The 11,834-nt window shown below is 39.1% G+C and overlaps 2 protein-coding genes and 1 long non-coding RNA gene across 3 annotated transcripts; 2 read left to right on the plus strand and 1 right to left on the minus strand.

The window, feature by feature from the left end:
- The first annotated feature begins 2,763 nt into the window (after positions 1 to 2,763).
- Positions 2,764 to 3,620, plus strand: LOC118436626. Its single transcript, XR_004835599.1, has 3 exons — positions 2,764 to 2,877; positions 2,951 to 3,103; positions 3,536 to 3,620. It is a non-coding gene; the product is annotated as an uncharacterized LOC118436626 (long non-coding RNA).
- Positions 3,621 to 3,649: 29 nt separating this feature from the next.
- Positions 3,650 to 6,634, plus strand: LOC118436576 (CAAX prenyl protease 1 homolog). Its single transcript, XM_035854968.1, has 5 exons — positions 3,650 to 3,844; positions 4,178 to 4,592; positions 5,930 to 6,111; positions 6,180 to 6,194; positions 6,404 to 6,634. The coding sequence occupies exons 1-5, from the start codon at positions 3,800 to 3,802 to the stop codon at positions 6,632 to 6,634; spliced, it is 888 nt and encodes a 295-aa protein (XP_035710861.1). The 5' UTR covers positions 3,650 to 3,799.
- A 197-nt stretch (positions 6,635 to 6,831) lies between these two features.
- Positions 6,832 to 7,392, minus strand: LOC110854189 (mitochondrial import inner membrane translocase subunit Tim22-like). The gene has a single exon (XM_022102591.1). It carries the CDS (start codon positions 7,390 to 7,392, stop codon positions 6,832 to 6,834), a length of 561 nt encoding a protein of 186 aa, XP_021958283.1.
- Between the last annotated feature and the right edge of the window lie 4,442 nt (positions 7,393 to 11,834).

The raw sequence follows: 11,834 nt of genomic DNA on the forward strand, positions 1-11,834 counted from the left end.
TATTTCAAAGACTTTTTTAACTCCGCAAAAAGAAATCCGACCAAAAATAAATCCGACGATTAAATTCAGAAATACTAATTTTTCCGAAAATGAAAATTCTCATTTTTATGTTTTTTCGAACATATTTCGTAAATATTTTGGAGTTTTTTTATGTAATGCCCTGGCTACACTACTGTCGTAAATTTTTTCAGAGTTAACTCTAGAGTTTAACGCTGAAATAAAAACTCCAGCCACATTGCATTTTGTACCGTTGTAATTTTCAGGGTACCAAATCTCAGTTATTTCTCAGAGGTGGGACTTTTAAAAATTTACCATCTAAAAAATAATAATTTAGTTTAAAATAAGTGTCGAGAAAGGGTTGAACTTTCGACATGGATTTAACAATAATTAGCTCGTCAATTTTTCATTCTTGGAATTTCATTAGACGTCCAGGACTGACTATATTATCACCATTTCCCTTCCATCAAGTGAAGACCCTGTTGAGAGTGCGAAACTCTGGAAAAGTAAAGAAGAGAAGGTCTTGCTGGGCTTATCGAGTTTCGCTTACGTATCTACATCCGCAAAAGAAAAACGTGACCATATGGCACGCTCTTTTGCCAATGAATGAAAATCTGTGGCCCTTTAATTACTAATTAAATAGCGAATGAAGAGTCGTTGTTTTCAACTGTATTTACAATTTGTTAATTATCATATTATAGCAGAAAAATAAATACGTACATAAAACTTTATCAAATTTAGTACATGTTTATTGCTCTCTTTCACTCTTCATGGCTATCAATTTTCAGGGCTTTCAATTTTCATTTAATTTTCGTGTCTGAATTTCAAAATATGTCGCTCCACTGTCGAAGAATTTCGTCATGGCCTGTAGCCTGATTTTCAGGCGATCCCCAAATCCGTATTAATGAGAGGTTCTCGTCTTGCGAAAAACGATTTGCTTTTTTTACCAACAACTTCGATATTTATTTGCGACTCCATTGATTTAAATGTTCTTATAAATTAAATGAAGACGAAGAATTAATATTTGGAAAAATAAGTGGACTCTCGTCATTAAATTGGAAATCGCGCTTAAAATTTCAATGTTTAACGCTGAAGTAGCATATTGGTATAGCTGGAGTTCGTAGTAAAACTCTGAACTCTAGAGTTTTACTAGTGAAATTTTACTAGTAAAACTCTGGAGTAAACTCTGAACTGGTTGCAAGTTACACATGTAGCTGGCCTTATGCATTTTCCCATATTACCAGTAAACTCTAGAATATTACGTCGGTAGTGTAGCCAGGGCATAAATATTAAATACATATTTTATACAGTAATTTTTTGAAAAACATATCCGACCTCTGCCTATTACATATTTAGAATTCACTTGTCTCATCATTTTGCAAATTTGTTGTTACTGCAAAATGTTACCTATGCGATACCACGATTGCTTGACTTTTAGTGCCTAGTTACCCTTAACGGTTGCGACAAATGGTCGAGTTACAAATAAAATAATTATTTTTAAAATAGTTGGTGTAAAAGTCCCTTACAAATACACCAACTACTTTGACCTTTAATAACTTTTGAACGGACAGACATAGAGACTTAATTCTTAAAGATGAAATCATCGTAATTTTTAGCTTGATTTTTTAAGCTAAAAATCTCGAGGGTACCATTTCGAAGATTGAACTTGAAATCTCCAGTGTGCAGCCTTTACGAGCCCGAGTCAAGCTCGCTGTTATCGGTCAAACCGACCATTTTGCATAGAATTTTACTGTACCAAATGCATTTTACTAATGCACTTTACGCCAGTTTTTGTCAAATATACAATTTGTATTATGCACGTGCATACATAGTATGCAATGCATACTATGCATTGGTGAAAAATTTAACTAAATTTAGGGTTTTAGCCCGAATCAGGGCTTATGTACCCGTTATGTCCGTCTGTCCGTCTTGCGTCTTGTTATCTCGTAAAACTAATCGTAACAAACAATATGAATTAAAATAGGAAAATTTTCCGAGTTTATTAAGTTCGTGTTTTGTAATGGTTTGTATACCAAAAATAAATCACAAAATTATATGCACATCGTTCATTACGAGTCCTGCTCTCAGAATAATGCCATCTTAAAAGGCTCCGCAAAATTGTTGTCTTTTTCGCCTAAATCAGTTATCATGTCCTTCCGGAACACGATAGCCAAAATGGCTGAACCGATTGAGCTGAAATTTTCAGAACGGGTGAGACCGTAGGGCTTGATCCATACAGATTTTTCAAAAATATGCCACTCCACAAGTTTAAATGCTTTTGGTACATTACAATTTCATGGAAAATGGTTGGTTTGACCGACAACCACAGAGTCTGACTCGGGCTCACTGGAGATTTCAAGTTTAATTTTCGAAATGGTACCCTCGAGATTTTTAGCTTAAAAAATCAATCAAAAAATTACGATGATTTCATCTTTAAGAATTAAGTCTCTATGTCTGCCCGTTCAAAAGTTCTTAAAGGTCAAAGTAGTTGGAGACTCAAACGCCCTTTTTGAACCAACGATTTTAAAATGAATTTTTAATTTGTAACTCGACCATTTGTCGCAACCGTTAAGGGAGACTAACGTTACCTAGATACTTAAAGTCAAGCAATCGTGATGCGATACATAATTAATTTTAATTTGTAACATGAAACAAAAATCATAAATTCATAATGACACGTAAATTATGACTGAATTTGAATTTAAACCTAATGTAAAACCTTTGAGCAAAATGGTCGACACTTCCGAAGATCGGTTATCATTTAAGGAAATCATAACATGGGAACAATGGACCACGCTGGCTCCTTTCAAACTGGGAAAAATTCTATTTGGCTGGATTTACCTACGAATATTTATCGACGTTTTGATATGCTTTCTGCAGGTCGGTTTCGAAATTCGAATACGAAATCTTGAAAAAAAATTCTAATTTAAAAACTTGTGAACGAAACATTTAGATCTACAAAGACTGGAATTGCACCGAAATTCCTACCACTTTCAGGGGTCAAGGCGTCACCGCGGAGAGATTTGAACGTTCCAGGACGTATCGTTTACACAAACATTATGCAAAAATCGGATGCTACGCGTACATTCTGGGGGTCGTTCACTATGTAATTAAACACAGTTAATTAACATAGGACGCGATGACTTATCACCAAAATGGTCAAAATCAGCACGTTTTTAAACATTTCTGATGTCTGGGAATTTATTTTAAAATTCTGGACGACAAATTTGTAGTCAGTGAGTTGATTAATGGAATGACGGTGAGTTTTTGAAGTCAGTTTCGACGAGTTCAAATTTTTCTGGAGGTTTCTTAAACTTGAGATCTTCTCCTTCAAAAACGGTCAAAATCTGGAGTGTAAATTTTGAAAAATTGGTAACTCCCTCCTGCTCTACAAATTTGTAGTACAGAATTTTCAAATAAATTCCCAGAGGCAATAAATCATTAAAAATGTGCTGATTTTGACCATTTGTTGATAAACTACCGAGTACTGCGTAGATAAATTAACAAGATTTAATTGTTCATTAAAATTTGTTTAAAGATTTACATTGGGAAAGGCGCCCTTTACCTTTTGTGGAATTGGAGTGGCGACATTCTCACCGTTTTAGGAATTTGGCCGGCCAGTTGGGACCAGGAAATTGGATGGACCATAATTTTCATCATTATCGCCACCATTTTCTTCAACGTGTTCGACACACCGATTCGAGCATTTGATACCTTCGTTGTGGAGCAATATCACGGATTTAATCATCAATCCGTCATATTTTTCATCAAGGATGAACTGAAAATAAATGCTGTCGAAGTCATGATTGGTCTCCCAATAGGAACGATTGTAGTCTACATTGTGAAAGTAAGTTGAAAAAATGCATAGGTAAAACGGGTGAAAGTAACCACGTGCAAGAAATAACGGGGAGAAAGTGGTTTCTTGCTGGTAAATATTTTGACCTGCAAGAAATGCGTGGCGTAAGAAACCACTTCCGGTCGCGATACTGCATACGGCGCGTGGCTAGATAGCCCATATTTCTTGCACTTTCTCCCAGTTTCTTGCACCACGCGTTTCTTGCATTTCTTACTTTGCTGTGCAAGCATTGTAGCAAATCCGCAAGAAACGAAACACTGGGCTCAAATTATGCAAAAATTTGCACATATTATACAAGTAATAATCCCAAATCCTTTCATTAAGGTGACGCCCCACTTCTACTGGTACCTTTGGGCCGTGTCTCTCCTCATGATGGCATTTTTTATCGTTTTATACCCAAGATGGATTCTTCCCCTGTTCGACGAGCACGTGTCCCTCCCGGAAGGACCGTTGCGACGTGGGTTGACTCAACTTGCAGAAAAATGTGGCTTTCCACTTAAAGATGTCGTCATATTGCGAGAATCCAACAGAACGGCACACACGCTGACGTATTTCGTCGAGTTTGACCGAATTGTCCTCTCAGACAACTTTCTGAGAACGTATTTGATCGAGCATGCCAGTGAAAATGCCGTGGTCCACCCGTCCCCTCAAACGAGGGCGGAAATTCAAGCCGAACAGGATTTGAGAGGGGTGGGGTGCACGGAAGAGGAGATTGTGGCCTTGGTGGCGCATGAAATGGGTGCGAAAAATGGAGATGTCTCAGCGTATGCTGTCAGATTTTGAGCAAATTAGTGTTAATCGATCACAAATTTAATTAAGATGAAATTTACGAAGGATATATACGATCTCCCAATGGACACGTTTGGCAGAGATATTTGCATCCGAAGAGGAGAAAATGGACCCTAAACTTGACAAATTTTACACTTTCAAAACTTACTGCGCGTTTTTAGCCCGAGTCAGGGCTTATGGAACCGTCATGTCCGTCCGTCTGTCTGTCTGTCTGTCTGTCCGGCACGATAGAGCCAAAACGGCTGAACCGATTGACCTGAAATTTTTACCATACACATATTGGACAAAGTTAGGAAACGAGTTCGAAGATGGGCGTGATCGGTCCAGTGGTTGACCGGTGGGGGTCATCGGAGTGGGTGGGGTACTATGTACCAAAATTTCAAAATTGTTGTAGAGAGCTGAAATTTGGTACAGAGGTTGCTAATGGCTCCTAATAGATAAAAATGACTTCCAGTTGGAAAAATTTTCATCTTGAGTGACCCTATCGGGTGACCCATACCGATTTTTCAAAACCATCATATCCAACTGAAATTTGGTGGAGAGGTTGCTTATGGGTTTTAATGAAAGAATATGAGATGATATTGGTAAAATTTTTATCTGGAGCGACCCTATGGGGTGATCCATACCGATTTTTAGAAATTGCTTTAAAAAGTTGAAATCCGGCACAATTATACTTAATGGCTTCTAATTAAAGAATATGAAGTTAAAAGTGAGCAAAGTGCAACCAGAGTGACCCTATGGGGTGACCCATACTGATTTTTAAAAATCGTTATATTGAGCTGAAATTTGATATGGAGGCTGAAAAAGTGAAAACCACTGCTGGGTAGCACATGCATACAGCTTAGAACTTCAGGATGTTAAAGAAGCCCACTGGTCATGGTGGTCAAGGCACATGATTTGTAACTAATTCAAAAATTTGGTACCAAATGGTAGAAACTATCTAATAAACTTTTAACCATCCACAACGCGGAAGTTGGTGATATTATGTCGGTCAATTCGGAAACAAAATTAGAAGCGGGCTCTGACTTATTGAGTCAGGGACTATGCCCCTGACTCGGGCTATATGGAGTCTGCACTGTAGGTTTTTTTGTTTCCTCTTGGGATGCGAATATCTCTGCCAAACGTGCCCATTGGGAGATCTTGTCTTTCGAAAATTGTATCCTAATTAAATTTTCGATCGATTAACACTAATTTTTCAAAATCTGAGAGTATACGCTGGGAGGCATTGTAATCACAATAATTTGAATAATTTTTTCTAAAAAATCTATTCGTTCCTCAATTTTTAAGGGCACTGGAAAGCAAATCATTTATGGTGGAACGTCCTCTTAGCCTTTGTCAACTTGGGTTGCTTCTTTGGTGCATTTTCAGCCTATTACAACTCATCCGTGATGTACGAAGCGTTTCACTTTCCAAAAGCGTCCAAGAAACCGATTCTTATCGGACTTTTCATCGTTTTCAACCACATTCTGGTGAAATATTTTACATATTTTTGTGTATTTCACATTATTTTTCATACTCTATAAATTTCTTATTCTAGGACACGGTGAATTTCGTACGTGCAAAATACCTCTTATGCAGTGGCCGCGGAAGCGTGGGACAATGTCCGCACATTTATTCGATGTCCGCATCATCTGCCCATCTTATATAAACTCCTCCCTCCCCTATCCTACAATGTTAATGTCCTCAGATGTCCCCACGGCTTCTGCGGCCACTGCTTTTATGCAATATTGGCAATAATTGACCATAAATTTCTTTGTTTAGGTCACGGACCTCGCACTTCGAAAAGTTGCGAGGGTCTGCATCCTAAAAGCGGACTTATTTGCGGTCAAGCTCGGATATGGTGATCCCCTCCGGAGGGCCATTCTCAAAACGAATATCGACGACTACAACATTGGCGAATTTGACCCAATATACACGTTTTACTTTCTGGATCGACCCTCATTAAGCGAACGGCTTCAATTAATAGATGCCCAATTACGCAAAATGCAATAATTCATTTACATATGTACGAAAAAGAGAGATTATACGGTCCATTTAATTATGCTAAAAAGTAGTCATTTACATATCATTTTGCATAACTTACAAAACACTAAATATTAATTTGAGCTATAATTTCATCGCAATAATTATATCAATATTTATAAACTACATCGTGTTAACACAAAAAATTACTACACTCTGATAACATGTTATCTTTGCCTCATATAATAATCAATAGCGGAGGAAAACACGGCAAATCCTGCCGCACCGATAAGACCCGGTTTAACCCCGGCTCTTAACCCGATTAACCCTCCCGTAACTGCGCCTGCGCTCGTTCCGTTTTTCCAATCACTTTTTCCCCGATAAGATTCAATTGCACACTCCGTCGCAGCGAAAATGGCGCCCACGATGGCGAAATTTTTCGCATGGCTTATCGTCGTCGTCCTCATATCGCGAAATACTTCCCGTGCGGTGTGTTGGGGGCCGGGGTTGACGGAAGTTGAGAACAGGCCGATGACACCGCCAAAAGCGTAGCCAAAACCGTAGCTCATGGCACATTTGAAAAGACAACTTTCAAAAATGGCTTCTATCATGTTCTCCTCCTTCGTTTTGATAAGGACGGGTCCATACGTTCGAGGAATAAGGAGGCCTTGCCGCAACTTTGGTTCTGGGCTGATAAGTCGGAGCATTGCCGTTTTGAACTCGCCTGCTGATAAGGTGACCTTCTTCTGGGGGTTGGGGTCATGTCGGGGTGGGGCGTTGAAAAGCATGGTGACTAGGAAGGAGAGGGTCAAATTAGCGTCAAAATTTTAGAATTTGGTCACCCAAAAAAGGTGACAAAAGTGAAAAAGTATGTAAATCAATGGCTACGAAAGCTGTAGAGATGATGCGGACATCAAATAACCGTGGATTTCATACCAGTCCCTCCGTGGCCACTGGCTACAATAAAATAAATTTATTAACGCACTTTTGGAATTTCGATCCTAAAATGTTTGATCAACTGTAAATATTTGAGTGATAATGCTCCACCGATAACTTTTATAAATAAGGTATGTCCCCTTTTGTTTATCATAAAAATTGGGTAACTGGACAAACATCTTGAATTTGAGGTTATCCTTCACTCCTTGGTAACTTGCGCCAATGTTATAATTTAGCCCAAGTTTTTATATGGATGATGTGACTGCCAAACTTATATTTAGTGGAATTTAAGAAATAAAAGTTATGTTCAGATGTTCTTTCTGAATTTTCTTTTCTTTTCTTTTATGTGAGTGTAAATAATCTCATACATAGTGTCGTATAATAATTTAAATGTAAGGGAAAATTAGCATAACAACATGTCTGAGAAAGACCATACAACGCCGTCCGATGACGAGAGTGATGAGGACACTGAAAAACAATCGCCACCTGAAAATACGGCAGGACCATCAGGATCAACGCCTAGTGTGGAACATGATGCCCCCAAAGTTGAACAGAGCTTCGAAGTCATCAAGGGGCCAGGCCAAAGTGTCGCCCGAGCTGAACAGGAAACTCGGCCTGTTGACCGCAAGGAAAAGTCTACTCGACCTGTTGCCCCCGAAGAAGAATACACTCGACTTGGTGCCCCCGAGGAAAAGTCCATTCGACCTGTTGCCCCCGAGGAAAAGCCCGCTCGACCTGTTGCCCCCGAAGAAGAATACACTCGACCTGTTGCCCCTGAGGAAAAGTCCATCCGGCCTGTTGCCCCCCTCAAAGAAGACCAGCCACACCCTCACCCTACCGTCATTATGCCACAAGAAATTTCAGACTGTCCGCCTCCTCGCGAAATTGACCAAGCTAAATTTGCATTAGTCACATTTAACGATGGTACATACACCTATTGACAGACGGTTTGGCGAAAATAAATTGTTGACAAAATAGCAAAACAATGATCATATTGCCACATTTGGCGAAAATTATACATGTCATGTCATTTTTGTTTTTTCGCCAAACTTTAATAACCTTGTGCAAAAAATGCGGTGTGAATTTTTTTAGGGCGAATTTTTTCTTCGCCAAACTGCCAGGCTTCCATTATTCATTGAGCAAAAATGTATTATCAAAATTTTATTAAATATTTCCTAAACAGAGTGCAAATGTAATTGTCCCAGTGATCTGAGTAAAGTAAATTCCAAAATTGTACAATCATCCGATACCGGAAATGGGGATGGTAAATAAATTCACATTTTTAACTGAATAATTTGATGACCCCATAATTCACAAAGCCTGACCATGTACACAGACCCAGCAGATGCGTGTTGCAATAATAAAGAAATCCTATTTGGCGAGCCAGAGAAGCAATTTTTCAAGAATTTGGGACAAGAACTACTTTCCGTAGGGAGACAATTATTGAGCGAGTTTGGTCAAGCGACAAACAACCAAATGACGACAAATCCAAGTTGTTCGAATTCTAAGGTGGAATTTCCCTCGTGTGTCATTGGCACTCCTAAATTTTCGTATGTATGAATATTTCCGAATTTTAAATTTCCAAATTTTACATTTCCAAATACGCATTTTCATAGAGTTTCTGCCATACCTCGAAATAATCAGTCGGATTGCAAACAACCGATCACTGCCTCATCTGCGGTATGATGGCATTTTGTAAAATATTGTGTAAGGTTAACGTTTAAAGTTAGTTATCTTAGGCAGATAAGTGTCGCACAGTGACTTCGACAGAAATATCGTCAGGGGGTCGTATGCAGGATCTTGAGCGGAGTAAACTCGAATTTATCGCAGCATTCAGTCGAATTTGTGACACGTATAAAAATAAAAATAAAAAATAAATGACTAAACTCGTCTGGGGTTAAAATTCCTTTTAAATCTCTCTTGGAGCACATTTAGAATTGGATCCGCTTATCAGACCCCGGTTCAAAGTCAGTCGAATAAATGTGCCTCAAAAATGACCACTTCCGGAAGTGAAGGAGTGATGGAAGCTTTGTCGCTCGACGTGAAAAAAATATCGGACGAGATGGCCACCACTTCTAGTAAACCTACGCTGGAAGACGTTGCGAATAATTTGGAGAAAGTGGGACACATTTATCGTCATCATTATATAAAGAGCGGATATGTATTTATTTTCAACGCTTTCATTTGATAAAAACCGACGGTCAAACTTTGTGGGTGTGTTCCCTAACTCGCATGGATCAAAAATTTCAAAATATTTTACGTATTGTTTCATATATCTAGGTTTTTCGATTTTGAAATATTTCTTCCATTGAAATGCAGGAATATTTTGTATTTTTTTCAAGAATACGTACATTTCAACGATGTGAGACGAACTTTTTTGCTCAAAGAAATTGGATCACAAAAAATTCAGAGAAATGCGTTTAAAAATACAAATTTTGTAAAAATTCTTATTTTTACGATTTTTGTACATATTTCTTATTTTGACATTTTCCCATAAATATTAAATACATATTTCCGGAATTTTTCGCAAATACACATCCGCCCTCTAGTCATCGTTCAAAAATCAAAATTGAAATCTTCATCTGAAATTATTATCCCAACAGAAAATTGACGAGTTGACCTCCCGCTTGACCCTGTTAGAGTCCCAACTTCCAGAAGTGGACGCCTACACCGCAACTATTATGGAAACTTTGCTCAAACATAACACCACCACAACCGGAAATATTCTAAACGTGGAAAAAGACATTCTCCATTTAGCCAAAATGATCCACGAGTTGCAATGTGTCACCAAAGTGCAGATGCACTTCGGTCACGTGGGCGGAATTGAAGAAGAATATTCCTCCATTCCGGAACACTTATGCCCCAAAGGGACCAAAGACACTCCAGAAAAACAATAGAAATCTATTGTTGGTTATGGTTACAAAATTACGAAAAATAAATAAAATTTCGAACGATACAAAACCAAAATTATTTCAAACCAAAAATCTTGTACTCCATAAAATGAAATGAAGTATACTATTTTTTTACAATTTACACCCACTAAATGTCTCGCAATCCTAGTTCCTCCCTCAGCAATCCTTCCCCTTCAAAGCCTCGCCACCACCACCAATCATCCCCCCCAACTCTGAGAAACCCACCACTTGCCAGCCCCCCAAGTTTGCCACAAATCGTCCTCCAACAAGTCGAGAATGGGTGGAACTGCTTATCGCAGAGTAAAGGAATTCTCAGCGTGTCAATCCCAGACAGGTAAATTTGGTAACAACTTTCTCATCTTCTTATCTTTTAAATGTCTGTTAAATGTTAAATGTCTGATGTAAACGAATGGCAGATAGAATTCGAAATATCTAAACTATATAAAGCAGGCGAGTGTATCGCTGCTGGCTGGGTCGGTGGCTTTTTTGAGAAGTTAGCCTCTCCTTTCCTCTCTCCACTCTGCAGAGAGAACAGGAGAGGCTAACTTCACTAATGTTGGGGTAACGGGCTTATCGACGGGCCTATTTTGCACGTCAATTGACGGGCTTCTACACTAGTTGACAAATAAATCAAACTTTTTCTTCGTTTTTCCACTAAAACTCCGTGTAACCCAATTATTAAATCCTGGACAGCTACAAGTCTCAAGTCCTCGGCCCTCAACCGTTTCCACGACTCGGAAATTTATACGAACAAAAAGACACGGCCGTAAACACGGATGATGACACAAGATGCGAAAGATCCCAAAGTTGCGACAAGGTTCAAGCACCTCGGACAGGGTCAAGGTCACAACACGACCAGCATGTTTCCCCTCAAGGAAACGGTAGACCGTCCTCCGCCCCACCGCAGCAATACCAAAACAGTTCTTCAAAACGGATGCACACCCATCTCGAACGGAGTAAAATTGATTTTCACACCGTTCCTGATAACTTTCCAGTCAGAAGATTCAGCAGCGGTTCGTTCACCACCATCCCGAAGAATGACTCGATCCAAGCTATTCATCAAAGGCAGCCAAATAGGTCGACAAATAATAATAATAATGACTCGAGAAGTTCGATGTCCTCGTCGCAATGGAGTAACGGAGGTCTGGACGATGAAGTAGGGTCCACTTCTGAGGTGGATGAAGTCCCTTCCGGCTCCCAAAGCGTTCTTATAGATAAAGGGATCAAACTTTTAAAAACGGGGCGTGACATAATGCAGCAGAATAGATCGACAACGCTGAAAACGACGTCGTTACAGGATGTCGCTAACACGCTGCATGACTTGGTCATGGGGCAGCTTCATGCGTTACAGGTATTTATTTCGAGCAAATATGTACATACGG

This window comes from Folsomia candida, unplaced genomic scaffold (genome assembly GCF_002217175.1).
Source record: "Folsomia candida strain VU population unplaced genomic scaffold, ASM221717v1 Fcan01_Sc009, whole genome shotgun sequence".
NCBI lineage: Eukaryota > Metazoa > Arthropoda > Collembola > Entomobryomorpha > Isotomidae > Folsomia > Folsomia candida.

Bases quoted from the DNA above. Each gene is read 5' to 3' on its own strand.
- LOC110854189 (XM_022102591.1), bottom strand. From the start codon at position 7,392: ATGCTTTTCAACGCCCCACCCCGACATGACCCCAACCCCCAGAAGAAG.
- LOC118436576 (XM_035854968.1), top strand. From the start codon at position 3,800: ATGATTGGTCTCCCAATAGGAACGATTGTAGTCTACATTGTGAAA. The intron at 3,845-4,177 runs GTAAGTTGAAAA...CCTTTCATTAAG, and splicing joins TTGTAGTCTACATTGTGAAA to GTGACGCCCCACTTCTACTG. The intron at 4,593-5,929 runs GTGCGAAAAATG...TCAATTTTTAAG, and splicing joins CTTGGTGGCGCATGAAATGG to GGCACTGGAAAGCAAATCAT.